The 20,565-nt window shown below is 44.7% G+C and overlaps 1 protein-coding gene across 8 annotated transcripts in view; it reads right to left on the reverse strand.

Annotated features, from left to right (window-relative positions):
• The window catches only part of VAV2 (vav guanine nucleotide exchange factor 2), a 375,354-nt gene that overhangs the window by 69,910 nt on the left and 284,879 nt on the right, over positions 1-20,565 (reverse strand). For all 8 annotated transcript variants that reach the window (XM_073599569.1, XM_073599567.1, XM_073599566.1 and 5 more), the window contains exon 9: positions 12,797-12,896. In XM_073599569.1, the coding sequence (XP_073455670.1) occupies positions 12,797-12,896 (100 nt within the window). The remainder of the gene's footprint in view (positions 1-12,796; positions 12,897-20,565) is intronic.

Consider the following 20,565-nt stretch of genomic DNA (forward strand, 5'->3'; position numbering starts at 1 on the left):
TACCGCTTGATTCATCACGGAGCCGATCTCCGTTCCCTGTGAGCGTTGCGACGCACGGGGACAGAGAACGGCGCCAAATTCAAAAAGTGAAACACACACTATACATACAGTACACTGTAATCTTACAGATTACATTACTGTATGAAATTATTTCACCTCCCTTTTGTCCCAATGGTTTCTCCAGTGCCCTGCATGCAGTTTTATATTATAAAAACTGTTCTTTCTGCCTGGAAACTGGAGATTGTCCATAGCAACCAAAACCGTCCCTTTACATCAAAAGTGGTTTTAGACCAGCTAGAAAACAGCGATAATAAATTAGAATCACTTGCAGAATTGAGCGACAGAGATTTGTGGGGAGATCCATCATCAAACACTGAAAAGTAACGACAGCGACAATTCTGCAACTGAGCAAATTTCAGTGTTTTTGATTTGATTACATTATTGAATAATTTTTATGATTATTATATTATTATTTGGTATAATTATTTATAGTTATTTCTTATATTATAATTTATGATTTTGTGTTTCAAACTTTATCATACCCGGGATGTCTACTAGACTCTTGTTTGGACAGATTTAAGTGAGTTATTCCGAAGAATTACAGGCCTACAATATAAAAGGCCAAATTTCCATGCAAAATAATTGTACCGCTTTCAGTATAAAAAATATGAAATAATCATACCGCCAGGGAGGTTAAAAGAGTCTTTCTCTGAGTCTGGAGTCAATGAGGATGGCAAATGTGATCAACTTCTCCAGCTCAGTGGGTTTTTGTGTATCCCATAGAGGGTTTGCCCAGGCCAGGGCTCTCTCAGAAAGCAAAGATATAACAAAACCTACTTTGCTTCTGTCCGTGGGAAACGCCTGGGGCAGCATCTCAAAGTATAACTCAACCTGGTGGAGAAACCCTCTGCATTGGACTGGATCACCCCCAAATTGATGGGGAAGTGGAGCAGAACCAGACATACCTCTTAAAGAGGTAATACTCAAGGCGGGTGCCTGCACAGAGACTGGAGCAGCAGCAGGGACGGCCTGCAACACAGATTGTACCGCAGCAGCCACAGTGGGAGATTCCAGGTGAGCCGTGCGACTCAGGAGCGTCTAACGCCATGGCAAACTGATCCATGCGGTAATCGTGCTAATCCAATCTGGAAAAATTACCAAAAAGTGTACTGACTGCATCTTCTGAATTCATGGCCGTCACCTACTGTCAGAAACCATGAATCAGACCGAGACATTAGTACAGTTAAATCACACTTGTTTAATAATAAAAGTAAATAAAACAAACATAGTCAAAACATAGCCAAAGTTTGGTAACCAGAACAGATAGTTAGACAAGCCAAAAAGTCAGCAAGCAGGATCTGGAGCCAGAAGGAACATCAGCCAAGCAAGTCTAACAGGCACGCAGGAGAAAATCTCTGATGTTGACCAGGCGAAGGCAGAGATTATCTGGGCACTCCAGTCCCACCTCCTGGCCTCTGAATGATGATGTCACGCCGAGCCAGGACTAGGAAGTGTCTGTTAGGTGGAGAGCGCTCCACCTGTCACAGAATGCATTGGTCTTTGACTTGTGCTGAGTGCAGGAGCACATTGGCACTGCTACAGGCAGCTCTGCCTCTATTGTACTGTAGAGGAAGCCAGCAGCAAGTTGGCCCCCCTAAAAAATGCCGCCCAAGGCAAATGCTTTGTTTGCCTCTCAGAACATACATCCCTGGAGACAGTACCAGAGAAAGGGCGTCCCAGCAGCAAACGGCACACCAGAATGCTGACCGGACAGAGGGTCCAAGACCTCTGCCCTACACCTGAGGCAGTTCTGGAGGCCGGAGGTGGCGGTCACTCCCGAGCAGCAGATCAGGATCCAGGGGGAGAAAGGAGAGGAGGTTGTTGTCTTCCCTTGCCAACAGTCAACCGGAGTGGATGATGTGAGCGCTGAAGCGCTAACAGGGCAGAGAACTACCAACCTCTACCCAGCACCGGCAACAACTGCAGAGTTCCAGGGAGTCGGGGAAATCGGCCTACGTCCTCAGCGACAAGCTGATGTAGTGCAGCTCATACTCCCAGCTGAATCGCTGGCATCAGGGCAGAACGCCGCTGGCCTCTGCCTAACACCTACAGTGTCTCCACAGCTTCAGGGAGCTGGGGCGATCGGCCCCTCTCCCCAGCAGCAGACCGAGCCCTGAAATGTTACAAACCACCCAAGTTGAAGCGCTGGCAGCCAGACAGAGTCAATGACCTCTGCCCCACACTTACTAACGAAAAACTTGCACTATTCCTTGCAGCCAAGAATGGAGATCATGCGGACTGACTATATGAGCTCAATCTGCCCAACTAACGCATGTCCAGACCAGGTAGAGGTCTGGGACCTTGTTTGTCGACTTTTGATGGGGGAGAAATGTGGTAGACTCACCTGGGACAGAGGCTTTTGGAAGGGACTGAATGCTAGCCTCTTGCCTACTGACTATGGGCCCTGGCATCTGAGAGAGCTAAAAGCATTTAGGAAGATGTTCCGTTATGTAATGCAAAAGGACATTATTAAAGAGGAGGTGCACTTAAACAAAAAATATTAAAAGCCAGCAGCTACAAATACTGCAGCTGCTGACTTTTAATAAATGGACACTTACCTGTCCCAGGGTCCAGCGATGTCGGCAGCAGAAGCCGATCGATCGCTCGTCTCTCGGCTGCCCCCACCGTCATCCTCGGTCAGGGAATCAGGAAGAGAAGCGTTGCGGCTTCACTGCCCGGTTCCCTACTGCGCATGCGCGAGTCGCGCTGCGCGTCTACACTTGGTCCCCGTTGTGTGGTGGGAACTGTGTATTTCCCAGAACACATTGGGGGTGGGCGGGCATTTGCGGCTAGGTATTCCCGGAAGTGGGTGCAGATACCTGTATTATACAGGTATCTGCACCCCCCTCCCCCCCTGAAAGGTGCCAATTGAGGCACCGGAGGGGGGGAGGAGGAATCCGATGAGCGGAAGTTCCACTTTAGAGTGGAACTCCGCTTTAAAAAGGCCACGATTGTCTCTGCCAGCTTGGGACTCATAATGTTGATGTCATCAGCAAGCCACCTGTCTGGGGCCCCCTGCCATAATGTGTTTATTGTAAGTAGGTCTCCTGCTATTGTTTGAAGGTTTGCTGTGTTTATACTTATGATAATGTGTATTGTCTGTAGTTAGCTTGAAGTCAGCAAGTCTGACCTGGAATGTGACATCTGAGTCATCCAGGTGGTTAAGGATCCTCTGTGATGGGATTAGCCATGAGTCAGCTGTACCTCGTTGGCTAAACCATTGTGTGATGCTTTGGGTAAATATTTGAGTTATTGTGTATGTGGGGGACTGACATACTTTTCAAGTGTATAAAAGGCCTGTATCCTTGTCCAATAAACCATTCCATGTTCCAGTTTGTAACTGAGCTAGTCTCACATGGTTCTTGGTTACAATAGGTAGCTGTAATATCTGATATCTGAGGATCCAGACTGAAGGAAGCAGTGTACTGACGGAAGCAATCAAGTGGAGTAAAACTATATACATTTATCCAGGTTTTTTTCTCTCCATAAATAGGCGCAGGAACTCAACCGTGCCCTCCCCCACCGAACCGAAGGGTAGGGGATGGCCAAGCTGGACTAACAGTGGGAGGATCGAAAAGGGGCAGTGCATACCAGGAGTATGTTATGTGCAGAGTTCAGGGATGTGCTATGTACAGCGTTTAGGGGGTGCATTTATTATTTTTTTCAAAGGGTGAACTTAGCCTTTTAGGGAAAACTCTGCCAAAAGAGTTTCTATAGTTACTAATGATGTAGCTGTTTACATTGCTAAATAAAATTTATTTTATTTATTTCAGGTACTTATATAGCGCTGTCAATTTACGCAGCGCTTTACATATTCATTGTACATTCACATCAGTCCCTACCCTCAAGGAGCTTACAATCTAAGGTCCCTAACTCACATTCATACATACTAGGGACAATTTAGACAGGATCCAATTAACCTACCAGCATGTCTTTGGAGTGAAACCAAACAGTTTCTGACAGTGGGAGGGGTAAAAATGCTAATTAGTTGCTCACTTACCCACACCCATAATAACTTGTTATCTATACTGATCCTGTGTTTATTCCCTTATCAATGACAGCAAAACATGCAGGGAAAGAGAAGCAGCAACACACAGGTCCTGGTTTTAGGAAATCCCAAAAGAAATCAAAATTATTTTTTTTTAATTCTTTATTTAAAGATTTTCAGCAATAACAAAATAAGGATTGACCAAACAAAATTGAGGATCCATAGGCAGCAGTAATATGGAAAAAGACCTGCAAAATTATTCGAGAGGATGAGACATGGACGTTAGAGGCACACCCATAGCATTCAAATAAAAAAATATAAATTTTTATTTTTTCATAATTAAAAATAACATTGTTGGCATAACATGTTAAAAACAAAACATGGTGTTTGGTCTAAACAATGCTCGCACCACCTAACACAATCGACTATTACCACAATAAAAAAATCAATCAAACTGATTCAATTGAGGTCATGTTAGTAACATGGGTGTGCCTCTAAAGTCCATGTTTCTTCCTCTCGAATAATTTTGCAATTCAGTTAGGACATTGGCACACTTATACTTATTTGTATCCACAATGCCAGCTTGTGATGATACATCTAACACCAATTTTTAATATGGGAACAGGTTTGTGTGTCAAAGAAGGAGCAGTTACACAAGCTGGCAATATACAGGATTGACCAGAAAGGTCTTGTTACTGAGAAAAACCTGTTCCTGCATTATAAATCAAGTAACTGGAACAGACCACTGCCGACCATTTTCCTCCTCCAGGCAAAAAAAATAATCAAATGTAATGGTGTTGAGGAATGGGAGGAGGGAAGATGGGTAGAGCAGTGAAGCAAGAGAGACTGACAAGAGTTAAAACAGGGAAGGACCTGGGCGTCTGAATACACCACTCCGTTTTGGGGCAAATGAATGAAAGTAAACATACTCCAGAGGAACCATGTAAGTCTAAACTTTCCTTCCCCTCCTCTGAGATTTGTCGTAAGGCTTTGCATGCTGTAGATGTCAGAAATGTTTGAGAACCAGAGTAAGCGTTGTGGAGTCTCCTGTTTCCAGAGTGCCAGAATGCATGACTTAGCCGTATTGATAAGGTGAATTAACATCATCTTTTTGTACTAAGGCTGGATAAGGTGGGAAAGCTTTAGCTGGTAGTGAGTTATATTACTAGGTTAATACTTAGGTTAAAATTGGGTACCTGCTTAATAAAAGTTTTGACTGTGACCGAAATTATTGTAGCCTATCGCAGGACCAGAATATATAGATAGGAGTTCCATCTTGCCTTCCCGCACCTGGTGGATATTGAAGGGTATATTTTTTCCAGAGCTGAGGGGCTTCAATACCACTTACCTAGGACCTTAAAGTCTTATTGATATCTGTTTGAGATTGAAGAGGACTAAGCAAAATATACAATGTCTGTCCAGCGGGGAAAACGTAGTCTCCAAAATCTCTCTCCCACAAACATGGAGGCACAAAGTCCTCTGATGGTTGCACTAGGAGTTTATATGCAGCAGAAATGTGAGAAAAGGGCTCAGTCTCTGCACATAAATGCTCAAATGAAGTAATTTCACTTAGGAGGGCCCATTTTGGCCCAATAAATTATTTTAACAAAGTTGTTTCTTGTTTTCCTTAAAGTACAACTGAAGGTTAAAAGTTTGAATTTAAGCTTGACAAATGTTATCTTCTTATCTAGACTTAGTCTCAAGAGAATAAGGTAGCTGTGTCATACCTCTTGGATGATGCATTCCAAGCCACCTTTTCCCGCAATAATGCGCACACCTCAAGAGTACAATCAGCTCTGGGGTTACAGCAGCTCCTCTATTCAGACATGCAAACCTCATCCAGTCAAAACTCCATTATGTAGGAACCGCACTGGAGATTCCCTCAGCAATGGCAAATCACAGGTGCAAATGGGATAAAAGGGTCAAAAAGCATAAGTTCTGCATACATCCCAGGGTAAAATTAAAATCTCCACTCGGGGTGATAGCAGTTCTTGTCCCAGAGCTCAGGGTGATAGCCGTTTCTTTGTCCTGGAGCAATGTACTATTATGACACCACTCCCCTCCTCTGGCTCTAGCTCCCTTTCAGACACTCCCCATGCTGCCTGTCTGGAAAAAGCAAATGTAGGTATCATTAGGTCTGAATTTTTTGGAAAACTTTTGCCTCTTCTAAAACCTTTGATTTCCAGAGGCCAGAAGAGCTACACGTCCTCTATTCCCCCTCACCTAATTTAAAAACCAGAGTCAAGACCTCTTTAATGCAGGGATTTTTATAGAAAGAAGTATTTAGGACCCTGATTTTGTATAAGGCAAAAGGTTTGTTCGATCTGAAGAGAAGCCAGTGTACGAGAAACCCTGATTTTGTAGCAGGGTCCACAGAAGATTTTCCCTCCCCTTTTACTTTTAATGAGGTATAAGCTACAGCTTCAAGCCAAATGCTCTCCTCTGTGAATACAGTACATCCGGAAAGTATCCACAGCGCTTCAATTTTTCCACATTTTGCTATGTTACAGCCAGGGGCGTAACTAGAAATCATAGGGCCCCATAGTAAAATGTTGTATGGGCCCCCCCCCACAAAAAAATGGCGGGGCTTAAATTAAATAGTGGGCATGGCTCAAAGGGGGTGTGGTTCGAGTCTGATATGAATGAGGGATGGAGGAAGGAAGGAAGGAAGGAAAGAAAGGAGGAAAGAAAGAAAGGACAACAGCCCCAGATCCTACACCACAATAGCAATATATGTATTCCAGCAAGTTTAACAATCAACAGATAAAGATACTCCGAACACCTGGTGTTGGCGCTTTAATCACCCTCACCTGTGCCTAATGCAGCGTGACCAGTGCCCAATGTGGCCTGTGAGTTCCCAATGCAGCGTGGCCTGCCCGTGCCCAATACAGCCTCACCTGTGCCCAATACTGCCTCACCTGTGCCCACTTGTGCCCAATGCAGCGTGTCCAGTGCCCAATGCAGCGTGGCCAGTGCCCAATGCAGCATGGCCAGTGCCCAATGCAGCATGGCCTGCCCGTGCCCAATACTGCCTCACCTGTGCCCACTGCAGCGTGTCCAGTGCCCAATGCAGCCTCACCTGTGCCCAATTTGTGGCCTGCCCGTGCCCAATACAGTTCACCTGTGCCCAATGCAGCATGACCTGTGCCCAATGCAGCGCGACCTGCCTGAGCCCAATGCAGCGTGACCTGTCTGTGCCCAATTCAGCGTGGCCAGTGCCCAATGTGGTCTGCCTGTTCCCAATGCAGCGTGGCCTCTCCGTGCCCAATTCACCTGTGACCAATGCAGCCTCACACGTGCCCAATACTGCCTCACCTGTGAACAATACTGCCTCACCTCTGCCCAATGCAGCCTCACCTCTGCCCAATGCAGCTTGACCCGTGCCCAATACAGCCTGACCTGTGCCCAATGCAGCCTCACCTGTGCCCAATGCAGCCTCACCTGTGCCCACCTGTGCCAAATGCAGCCTCACCTGTGCCCAATGTAGCGTGACCCTTGCACAATGCAGCCTCACCTGTGCAGAGGAAGAAGCGAGCCAGTGGCGGAACACTACCGGGGAGGATGAGGAATGCATACTGCAGCCCTCAAATGGCTGTTGGTGAGCGTGGGGCTGCCTCGGAGTGGGGGGGGCGAGCACTGCCCGCACAGTCCCCCAGCCAGGGGAAGTGAGGAGAGGAAGAGGCGATCTGTCCTTACGAGCAGAGGGCTCAGCTGTAAGAGCTTTCATTTGAATTTCCTGTGTTCCCGGGGCTCACCGTCACATAGCCCCACCTCTTGGCCCGCTGCCTTTGATGACGTCACATGTCCTGCATTGGACCGGTGTTCTGTCTATCAAAGGCGCCGGGCCAAGAAGTGGGGCTATGTGACGGTGAGCCCCGGGAACACAGGAAATTCTAATGAAAGATCTTACAGCTGAGCTCTCTGTTCGTAAGGACAGCTTGCCTCTTCCTCTCCTTACTTCCTCTGGCTGGGGGACTGTGTGGGCCCCCCCGCAGTATGCATTCCTCATCCTCCCCACGGGTCCCATAGCGAGCGCATGGCTCGCTATGGAGGTAGTTCGGCCACTGGTTACAGCCTTATTCCAAAAATGGATTAAATTCATTGTTTTCCTTAAAATTCTACAAACAATACCCCATAATGACAACGTGAAGGAATTTGTTTAACCACTTCAGCCCCTGAAGGTTTTACCCCCTTCCTGACCAGAGCACTTTTTACAGTTTGGCACTGCGTCGCTTTAACAGGTAATTGTGCGGTCATGCAATGCTGTACCCAAACAAAATTTGCGTCCTTTTTTCCCACAAAGAGAGCTTTCTTTGGTGCTATTTGATCACCTCTGTGGTTTTTATTTTTTGCGCTACACACCAAATATAAGAAGCAATTTTGAAAAAAAAAAAAACACAATATTTTTTACATTTTTCTATAATAAATATTCCCAAAAATGTTTTTAAAAAACAAATTTCTTCATCAGTTTAGGCCAATTTATATTCTCAATATGTGTATATTGATTGGTTTTCTGCAAAAGTTATAGCGTCTACAAACTATGGGAAAGATTTACGGCATTATTATTATTTTTTTTTTACTAGTAATGGCGGTGATCTGCGATTTTTAGCGGTTGCGACATTGCGGCGGACAGATCGGACACTTTTGACACATTTTTGGGACCATTGATATTTATACAGCGATCAGTGCTATAAAAGTGCACTGATTACTATGTAAATGACACTGGTAGGGAAGGGGTTAACACTAGGGGGCTATCAAGGGGTTAAATATGTTCTCTCGTGTGTGTTTCTAACTGTATGGGGATAGGACCGAGTAGGAGAGGAGACATTTCGCTAATCCTACATAGTAGGAACAAAATACATGTCTCCTCTCCCCTGACAGCACAGGGATTTGTGTGTTTACACACACAAATCCCCGTGCTGGCACTCGTGCACGCAATCACGCGTGGCCGGCGGCGATCGTGATTGCCCGCCACGCGCGTTGGAGCCCCCGCCATGCAGCACGCCCTCTGGCGGCTCTTAAAGGAAACTGTACCTGTACAGGGTTTCGCGCAGGGGAGCCATTCTGCCCCGTATATGTACACGAACAGGTAGGGAACCGGTTAAAATCTTTGCAAATTTATTAAAAAAAAAAAAAAAAAAATCACATGTACATACATATTCACAGCCTTTGCCATGGGACTCAAAATTGAGCTCAGGTGCATCCTGTTTCCACTGATCATCCTCGAGATGTTTCTATAACTTGATTGGAGTCCACCTGTGGTAGATTCAGTTGATTGGACATGATTTGGGAAGGCACACACCTGTCTATATAAGGTCCCACAGTTAAGAGTGCATGTCAGCGCACAAACCAAGCCATGAAGTCCAAGGAATTGTCTTTAGACCTTTGAGACAGGATTGTATCGAGACACAGATCTGGAGAAGGGAACAGAAAAATGTCTGCAGCACTGAAGGTCCCATTGAGCACAGTGGCCTCCATCATCTGTAAATGGACAAAGTTTGGAACCGCCAGGACTCTTCCTAGAGTGAGCCGCCAGGCCAAATGGAGCGATCGGGGAAGGGCCTTAATCGGGGAGGTAACCAAGAACCGGATGGTCACTCTGACAGAGCTCCAGTGTTTCTCTGTGGAGAGAGGAGAACCTTCCAGAAGAACAACCATCTCTGCAGCACTCCACCAATCAGGCCTGTATGTTAGAGTGGTCAGACTCTTTAGTAAAAGGCACATGACAGCCCACCTGGAGTTTGCCACAAGGCACCTGAAGGACTCTCAGACCATGAGAAACAAAATTCTCTGGTCTGATGAAAGAAAGATTGAACTCTGGCCTGAATGGCAAGCCTCATGCCTAGAGGAAACCAGGCACCGTTCATCACCTGGCCAATACCATCCCTATAGCGAAGCATGGTGGTGGCAGCATCATGCTGTGGGGATGTTTTTCAGCGGCAGGAACTGGGAGACTAGTTGGGATCGAGGGAAAGAGGAATACAGCAATTTACGGAGACATCCTTGATAAAAACCACCTCCAGAGCGCTCTGGACCTTAGACTGGGGCGAAGGTTCATCTGCCAACAGGACAATGACTCTAAGCACACAGCCAAGATAATAAAGGAGTAGCTATGGGACAACTCTGAATGTCCTTGAGTGGTCCAGCCAGAGCCCAGACTTGAACCCGATTGAACATCTATGGAGAAAACGTCTGTGCATCTTCCCATCCAACCTGATGGAGCTTGAGAGGTCCTGCAAAGAAGAATAGGAGCAACTGCCTAAAAATAGGTGTGCCAAGCTTGTAGCATCATACTCAAAAAGACTTGAGGCTATAACCGCTGCCAAAGATGCTTCAACAAAGTACTAAGCAAAGGCTGTGAATACATATGCACATGTGATTTTTTTTTTTTCGTTTTTTTACTTTTATTAAATTTTCAAACATTTCAAACAAACTTCTTTCACATTGTCATTATGGGGTATTGTTTGTAGAATTTTGAGGAAAATAATAAATTGAATCTATTTTGGAATAAGGCTGTAACATAACAAAACGTGGAAAACGTGAAGCGCTGTGAATACTTTCCGGGTGCACTGTACAATATTTGACACAGCACACACTAGTCCATGGCCTAATAGCACAAAACTCTCCACAACCAAAACAAGCCCCTATCGACACTGAAAGACAGGCCGATTAAAAAAAAAAAAAAAAAAAAAAAGACTTTTCCCCATACACGCACAGATTGTGCACTTTATGAGGACTGGGTCAACCCTGAAAGGGTTTTCGTTCCCCCTTAACTTTTTGCTTTCCATTCTTGGGAAAGGGGTTTTTAAAAATTGAGCTATTCCTGTAGTGGATCCTACATTTCAGTTCTCAATATTAACACCTTACAGTTCCAATTGAGGATGTTTACTTGTTTAAGGATTCTGTAGATAGCTGTTTGGAAGCCCCCTAAAGGCCTCCCCTTTACCTTGCAGGTCCTGCAATTGCAATCCAGCGACTGGACAACTATTGCTAATTGGACACGACAAATGAACAGGGACCAGGAACCTGTCTTCAAAAGACCCCGATTTCTTGGAACAATTGCAGCAAATGCTCTCAGCCTTGTTGTTTTGCATTGATGTTCTTGTGCAGGCTCTCAATTACGGTTCCTTCTGATGCTGCTAGGGGTTCCTTGAGTAATAAGCAATTTCTGCCTCTCAGATGAAGAACCACTGACACCAATGAACATTTTATGTAAGGAGGGGATTCTTCCTAATGGTCACAAATGTAAGGAGCATTCTTTCTACTGACCATCACACTAATGAACTGTGAGCTGTAAATGTAGTTATTATTAGCAGGGGTTCCCTGAAATTAAAAAATTATTTCAAGGATTCATCCATGGTAAAAAGGTTGAGAAAGGCTGCTCTAGAGAATACAAGTTGCCAAGCCTCTAGAATGTTCCTCAATTCTGTACATATGTGAAGGTTTGGTGAAACTTGGTCTGCTAAACTTGCTTGAAAAAAAGAGTCTCCTACACATGCCTTTTGATGAAGGTTTATTTGTAGAATAGGAAATCACTGGAGGAAGGATACTTGTACTCCACAAGAAAAAGTCTAAGTCTCCTATCCTACCTCTACTCAGTGAAAGGGGTATTTTACTATCCCCAGGCATCATACTCAAAACCAAGAATTTACAAATCCACTAACTCAGAAACCCACCTCACAATAGAGTGTCCCTACGCCACAAAGTGGGGGACATCTATTGGTGGCAGTCTTGATCTGAGACTTCCTGAACCTCTGGGTCCAATCTGCCATTTCAAAAGGGTACAAAATAAAGTTTCTATTCTCAGTATTATTGTCTATTCTTGCTTTTTGCCTTACAATCTGTTAGCTACAGACCAACTGTAAACTGTTCCAAAACCAAACGGTGGCAACCACTCAATACTGGATTTAAATTCTATGAACAAATGTATTCCTATACCAAAATTCCAGATGGAAGCAACAAAAATTTGTCATTGACATTACTGGCATCAAACATACAAGATGCCTATCCATACAGCACATACCCATCTTCCCCTCACATCAATGCTTTCTCCATTTCGCTGTGGTAGACCACTTGCAATGTGAATTACTACCATTCGGGATATAATTTGCACCCTGAGTGTATTCAAAAGTGCTCACCCAGGACCTTTATGTCAAAGTTAGACTAAATGACCTCCTAGAATCAAGTCTTTTTTCTGCTCTCACTTTTCTATGTTTCTATATGAAGGAAATTGTCTTACACTGCTTGGATGAGGTAGTCAGGGCTGTCAGGATATACTTGGCAGCCATGGCCTCTGTTTTCCAGAATAAGTGCCTTTGTTCTGCCTGGAGGTCCTTGTAGAGGATGTCCTGCTTCCCAATCCACCATTTTTAGGGAGAGCAGGCAACTTATTTCCAGGGCCCGTCCCCATCAGAGCTCATTCCGCCAGGGCTGTTGGTGTTCCTTGGACTTTTCAGCAGCAAGCATCTAGCATCTGTATCCCAGATTTCCAGATATCCCAATTTTCCTCACTTAAGAGTGAGGGCCTCTCATGTGCTGTTGTGGCTATAGGACAGAAAGTGAAGGGAAATCTCCCCAATGGGACACAGATGGCAAAAACCCTAACAAGGGTTATGATTTCCCCCCCGTTACTCCATCATAAAGTTTTGTCTTCAGTTCTACTTAAATTACATAGGGGCTGTGTTATGTGATTGGTTTAGCTTTAAAATGTTTCTGGACACACAATGGCAATTTCCTATGATAGCTTACCTCAATTTTCATCTTGACATCCTCCCTCATAACCATAAGCTGGTCCAGTGTCTGCTGGGAATATTCAATATGGCTGCAGTACTCTCCATATATAAGAAGCCTGGCCAGAAACAAGAGAGCAGAGTTAAAAAGCAGACACATGCAACAGGTTTACTACCCGCTCAGCCCTTTCTGTATTCCTTATGGGTCAGGTTTTACCCAGCTGACACCATCAAGGTTTCATCTTCTCATGAATGTACAGATTAGTGCTGGCAGCTTTGAGGGCTTCTATTGCAGCTCTGGACCATTCCTCCACTTATTCTCCTTATTTTTCCTCAAAGAGAGGTTGCCTGTTTAAAAGTTTATATTTCTGCCAATTTTTTGTGGATTATTTGTAGGAAATATAAATGTGTACTACAGCTTCAAAGCAGGACAGTACTGATGATTACACACCGGGGCTGATTTACTAAAGGCACCTTGCAAGTGCAGTTGCTCCAGAGCTTAGTACATGAGGGGGAACTCTGCTGACTTCCATCATCCAATCATGTACAAGAAAAAAAAAACTTTTTTTTTTTTTTTTTTTTTTTTTTATTTTCCTTTCATGAGATTGAGTATTCTTTGTAAAATGAAAGCGGTATTAAACCCAAAACCAAAAATGTATTATATTGCAGCTTACCAATAATTAGATCTGGTGGCTGCATCAGTTGTCATTTCTTTGGCTTTTTTCCCCCCTCTGTTTTCACCTGGTGATTATGACCAGTAATAGTAATATTATGGGCCAGTAAATTTTTTTTTTTTTTTTTTTTTTCAGAATCATACTACCTCGGTGGATGCAGCATTGGACTGATGCTGCATCCACCTAGGTAGTATAATTCTGCACCGAACACCGCCGATCGCTCGGTTCTCACAACTCCGTGAGCAGAGAGCTGCTGACTGTCAGTCACAGCTCTCTGCTCTGCCCCCTCCTCGCTCACTGGAGCTCAGGGCTGTAGAGGGGCAGCAGGCGGCCGGCTCAGTTTCTCAGCGGCTCGCTGAGAGGCTGAGCCGGGTGGCGGTCCAGGGATCTGGCGGATCCCGACTCCATGTATACCGATACATTCTGCTGGGAAAAACAACAGACCTGTTGGTTGAATCACCAGATAGAGGAAAGAAAACCTAAAAAAAAAAAGAAACTAATGCAGCCATCACATCTAAGAATTGGTAAGCTGCCACATAATAAATGTTTACTTTTGGGTTTAATACTGCTTAAAGCTTTACCTCATATTAAGCTCTGGAACACCTGCACTTGCAAAGTGCACAGTCTATTTGCCTTTAGTAACTCAACTCCACCATGTACTGTATATTGTAAGTCACACATCACTGAACATGCCATTGAATAAGCCATTAACACTAACAGCCCATTCACGCAGGGGCAACATGCCTTCCAGCGCGACTTTGGGAGGCAACTTGGACACGACTTGAGTATGAATCACAACGCGACTTGGGGCGACTTCAGCGTGACTTACAACATCACCTGAAGTCACCTCCAGGACAGGGAACTGAACATACCAGGCTCTTAGGTCTGGTATGGATGTAAAGGGGAACCCCTACGCCGAAAAAACGGCATGGGGTCCCCCCCAAAATCCATGCCAGACCCTTATCTGAGCACGCAGCCCCGCCGGCCAGGAAAGGGGGTGGGGACGAGCGAGTGCCCCCCCCTCCTGAACCATACCAGGTCGCATGCCCTCAACATGGGGGGGTGGGTGCTTTGGGGAAGGGGGCGCCCTGCGGCCCCCCCACCCCAAAGCACCTTGTCTCCATGTTGATGAGGACAAGGGCCTCTTCCCGACAACCCTGGCCCTTGGTTGTCGAGGTCTGCGGGCGGGGGGCTTACTCGAATCCGGGAGCCCCCTTTAATAAGGGGGCCCCCAGATCCCAGCCCACCACCCTATGTGAATGAGTATGGGGTACATCGTACCCCTACCCATTCACCTGGGGGGAAAAAAAAGTGTCAATAAAAAAACACACTACACAGGTTTTTAAAGTAATTTATTAGGCAGCCCTGGGGGTCTGTTTCCGACTACGGGGGCCTCTTCCGACTTCTCCGCTCTCTTCTCCTGCTCTCCGGTTCTCCTGCCGGGCTCCTCCGCTATCTTCTGCTCTTTTGCCGCTCTTTTGCTAGCGGTGGTCCGATGTTCTTCCCTCTTCTCTTCTTCCAATGTTGACATGACGCTCTCTCCCGCTGTAATGCCGTGTACACGGTGCGCAACAACTTATATAGGCATGGGCGTGGTCACCGGGTAACGTCACCCGGTGACCCCGCCCCTTATGACGTCACAGTCCCATCATGCTCTGGGCTGTGACGTCATAAGGGGCGGGGTCACCGGATGACATCACCCGGTGACCACGCCCCATGCCTATATAAGTCGTTGCGCACTGTGTACACGGCATTACAGCGGGAGAGAGCATCGTGTCAACATCGGAAGAAGAAAAGAGGGAAAAAGATGACGGAAAAGACCGGGCCACCGCTAGAACAATAGCAGCAAAAGAGCAGAAGATAGCGGAGGAGCCCAGCAGAAGAACCGGAGAGCGGGAGAAGAACTGGACACTGGGAGAAGAGGCGGGAGAGAGCGGAGAAGTCGGAAGAGACCCCCTAAGTCGGAAGAAGACCCCCGGAGCTGCCTAACAAATTACTTTAAAAACCTGTGTAGTGTGTTTTTTTATTAACACTTTTTTCCCCCCAGGTGAATGGGTAGGGGTACGATGTACCCCATACTCATTCACGTAGGGTGGGGGACTGTGATCTGGGGGCCCCCTTATTAAAGGGAGCTCCCGGATTCCGATAAGCCCCCTGCCCGCAGACCCCGACAACCAATGGCCAGGGTTGTCGGGAAGAGGCCCTTGTCCTCATCAACATGGGGACAAGGTGCTTTGGGGTGGGGGGGCCGCAGGGCGCCCCCCCTTCCCCAAAGCACTCACCCCCCCATGTTGAGGGCATGCGGCCTAGTACGGTTCGGGGGGGGGGGGGTCGCTTGTCCGGGCTGAGTGCTCTGATAAGGGTCTGGTATGGATTTTGGGGGGACCCCCACAACGTTTTTCCGGCATAGGGGGTTCCCCTTAAAATCCATACCAGACCTAAGGGCCTGGTATGCTCTTGGAGGGGAACCCATGCCGGTTTTTTCTTTAAAATTTGGCGTGCAGTTCCCCCCCATGATTCATACCAAACACATGTCAGTATTGCTTGTCGCTCATTGGGAAAGGAAAAAACACATTTTTCCTTTTCCGATGAGCCAGCCACCTTGGCGCTGGCATATCGTAGTCACTCTTCCTGGATGAATTCTTTTCTTTTTCCTGTAACGTTGCCTCACTATGAACGGGGATCTGACTTGGAGGCGACTTCCATTGAAATCAATAGGTACAAGTCGCCTAGAAGTCGGATTGAAGTAGTACAGGAATCTTTTCTGAAGTCGGAGCGACTGCATTAGTGTGCATTAAGACGGATCCATTCACTTACATTGATTTTTTCATGTAGCGCGACTAGAGGCGACTTGGGGTGACTTGAAGTCAGATCCAAAGTTGCCCCTGTGTGAATGTAGTCTAACAGTGCCAGCCCCCCATAAAACCATCACCAAAAGAATTGTAAAAACACAGAGTATATAAAGTCAGAAAATATTTTGGATTTTCAGACTGAAGTTCATCATCCAAGAAATTATCTGCAAAATTCTTACTGTGGCTTCCTTGCAAAATTAAAACTTTTCAGCTTTAAAAAAAAAAAATTCTGTTTATAAGTGGAATGAGAAACGCCCACATTGCTTGGTGAAAACAGACGCTCCTTACCACCTAGGTGGAACTTCCCTCTCCCCCATCACCCCCCCCCCCCTTTTTTTTTTTCTCTCCCTCTCCCTTTTTCTCTCTGTCCTCATCTTTTCTATTATAACTTTAAAATCTGGTATGTCTTGACCCTAATGGGATGTCCCACATTAAACTTCCCCCGTGTCCTAATAATTGTTCTCCAAGAACATAGGGATCTCTCCCCATGGTAGTGTGAGCGAGTGTGTAACCTGCCTAGGAGGAACCTTAGACTTCTTTTTAACAGGTACCAGGACTGCCAGATTATTCATGGATTTATCCTCTGGTAATTACCTGATGCGACGGCGACCCTATCGGGGGGTAGGATGCATCCAGATACTAGTCGCCTACATGTTATTTTGTATTGACAACTTATTGTGTAATGTTATCTTTTCATTGCGTATGTCGCATACCACTAAATACAAAAATTTAATAAAAAAAATAAATAAAAAAAAAGTGGAATGAGAAGCAATATTTTACCCCTTCCTACACTTACCCCATCACTTCCCTAGCACAGTGTGTCTCAGATCCAACTCTACCTTTTCTCATGGTTTTGGATGGAGCAGGGAAGGGTTAGATCCTCTGCCAAGCTACACGTTGTCTTGTTCTGGGGAAACCTTTTAAGTTGGCATGACTTGGTGTCTGTGTGCGAACATCTCTCTGATGGAGAAACAGCCAGCGATCATAATCTGACATAGGACCTCATTCTTCTTTACTCCAAAGCAAAAAGAATACCATTTTGGCTAGATTACTATGCTATTAGACAGAAGGAAACCTAAAAAAGTCTTCATTATGATGGCGTTTCAGCCACACTGCACAGCCTGGAGGTTGGCACCACTATTCTTGCATAGGTTTTATTTACTGCATACAGTAGCCTTTCGACATCCACTGGACTATAAATAAGCATCATCCCATTGCTGCCTCATTAGCAGCCAGGGGATAAAGGAAACTTTGATATCGACTTAAGTAACAGAGGATTCTCCAAGGGGAGAAATTTTGCTTTAATAGGAGTTATCTGCCTTCCCTATCAGAACTTGCAGAGATCTCAGTAATATCTGTAACTCATATCTGAATCTCTAACATGCCTAAACAAGTGATTGACACAGATGCAGAAGTTGCCTTATTAATGGGCTTCTTACAGGCCTGGAGATAACACAATATTAACTGAATTTTCCACAAGACACAGAATAGAGAAAAGAATCAGATATAAAAGTGTCAGAGGATATTTTAGATAATTACTGACAAATTAGTGCAGACAATGGCTTCTTTTTCTATTTCAAAACAAAACTGCTGAAATTTTCAACACATCCCAAGTGTAAAAATAACTAAACCAACACATAGGAGGGGATTTACTTAAACTGGTGCACTCAGAATCTGGTGCAGCTGTGCCTTGTAGCCAATTGGCCTCTAACTTCAGCTTGTCCAATAAAGCTTTGGCAATAAAACCTGGAAGCCGATTGGTTTTTATGAAGAGTTGCACCAAATTTTGCACTCTTGAGTTTTAGTATATAAATCCCATAGCATGATTTCACCATAACATGAAGAGGATCAATACTTCTGATAATTGCCCAGTATATGCGATAGAGACAATAAGAATGGATTAACAGTAGAAACAGAAAACCATCAGCGAGCTAAAATTTTAAGCAGATCTCTGTAGGTACATTCCACTTAAGTCACACAATATAATTCTTATACAATTATAGAGCCCTTGCATATTCCACAGTTCTGTACAGAGAGTATTGTTCCACTCACATCAGTCTCTGCAGAGAAGCTCACATTCTAATGTACCACCACAGATACACTTCTATTATTATGCCATTTATATAGCTCTGACATATTTCACAGCTATACAAAGAACACTGGGCCAGTTTACATCAGTCTCTGCACCAGAAGAGCTTACAGTCTAATGTCCCCACCAGAGTCACACAATATTATTATTATACATTCACACTGATGTGGTGCGAGAAACCGCATGTGATTCCGACAGGAATCGTTCCGCATTTCTGTTCAAATCACATGCGAATCTTTGTAGTGCGATATGAGCCCATTCCTTTTGTACTGCACCTGCACGAAAGGTGTATATATTGTTTTGACAAATTCCATGGTGCTCTACAAAACGGAGCCATTCACATCAGTCTCGGAAACCCACATAAACGCGGAGAAAATATACAGTGCCTTGAAAAAGTATTCATACCCCTTGAAATTTTCCACATTTTGTCATGTTACAACCAAAAATGTAAATGTATTTTATTGGGATTTTATGTGGTAGACCAACACAAAGTGGCACGTAATTGTGACGTGAAAGGAAAATGATAAATGGTTTTCAAACTTTTTTTACAAAAAATTATGTGAAAAGTGTGGCGTGCATTTGTATTCAGCCCCCCTGAGTCAATACTTTATAGAACCACCTTTCGCTGCAAACACAGCTGCAAGTCTTTTTGGGGATGTCTCAATTCACTTTGCACATCTAGAGTGACATTTTTGCCCATTCTTCATTGCAAAATAGCTCAAGCTCTGTCAGTTTGGATGGAAAGCGTCTATGAACAGCAATTTTCAAGTCTTGCCACAGATTCTCAATTGGATTTAGGTCTGGACTTTGACTGGGCCATTCTATCTTTGATCTAAACCATTTCATTGTAGCTCAGGCTGCATGTTTAGGGGCGATGTAGCGCCTGTAAAGCGCCTCAGTGTGAAAGTTGCCTTAGATTGCCCTGTATTTGGCTCCATCCATCTTCCTATTAACTCTGACCAGCTTCCCTGTCCCTTCTGAAGAAAAGCATCCCCACAACATGATGCTGCCCCCACCATGTTTCACAGGGGGGATGGTGTGTTCAGGGTGATGCGCAGTGTTAGTTTTCCACCACACATAGCGTTTTGCTTTTAGGCCAAAAAGTTCAATTTTGGTCTCATTTGACCAGAGCACCTTCTTCCACATGCAAAAAAATAATTAAAAAGTTAATTACAAACCGCGCTCCTTTTAAACTGCAAGTGCAAAATCACTCTATTGTGAAAACAGAATCATGAAAATGGTGAAATAATGTCAGTGATAATATCTACCAGCTGAGTGAAACATTAAATCATCATAGTGAAAAAATTAATAAATAAATACTAAATAGTTAAAATAATCAAAATGTACGAGGTGAAAATTGAAAGGAAAAAGTCCAAAAATAGTTTCCAAAATATCAATGTGTTCGAAAAATATTTCAAACTATAATGAATCAATCATAAATCAAAATGTTCAAATAATGGTAAAAAAGAACTTCTGAGTAAGTTAAGCTTCTGAGCAGATCTTCCTTGGGTTCAGCAGAGCATCGAATAGCAGTATTCAGTCACCGTCACCAGCCACACAGCCTACTCACCAGATGGAAGTGACTCCCATGACAGGAGTCAAACACGCTTTGAGGACAACCAACGGAGCTTCTCACAGTCACGGCTAGGTACAAATGCTGGAACTCAGGTGTCTTGATTAACGCTGAGGCTACTTGGATGCATGCAACCGGACTTCCCAGGATGGGTCACAAAGACCATAGATGTCAAGAATGTGGAAAAAATGGATAAAAAACTCCCATGGTGAAGTAAGCCAAAATAGGCTAAAAAGGGGCTTAAAAACACATTACCCACATATGGGTTCATGCAGACGAAACCGGTCGGACGCAAACGAACGTGATACGCCACTTCCGCTCGTAACTTGGTTTTTCCTGCTTTTTTGTTTGTTTGTTTGCCTGCATGAACCTATATGTGGGTAATGTGTTTTTAAGCCCGTTTTTAGCCTATTAAATATTTTGGCTTACTTCACCATGGGAGTTTTTTATCCATTTTTTCCACATTCTTGACATCTATGGTCTTTGTGACCCATCCTGGGAAGTCCGGTTGCATGCATCCAAGTAGCCTCAGCGTTAATCAAGACACCTGAGTTCCAGCATTTGCACCTAGCCGCGACTGTGAGAAGCTCCGTTGGTTGT

The sequence above is a fragment of the Aquarana catesbeiana genome, linkage group LG09 (genome assembly GCF_042186555.1).
Source record: "Aquarana catesbeiana isolate 2022-GZ linkage group LG09, ASM4218655v1, whole genome shotgun sequence".
Taxonomy (NCBI): domain Eukaryota; kingdom Metazoa; phylum Chordata; class Amphibia; order Anura; family Ranidae; genus Aquarana; species Aquarana catesbeiana.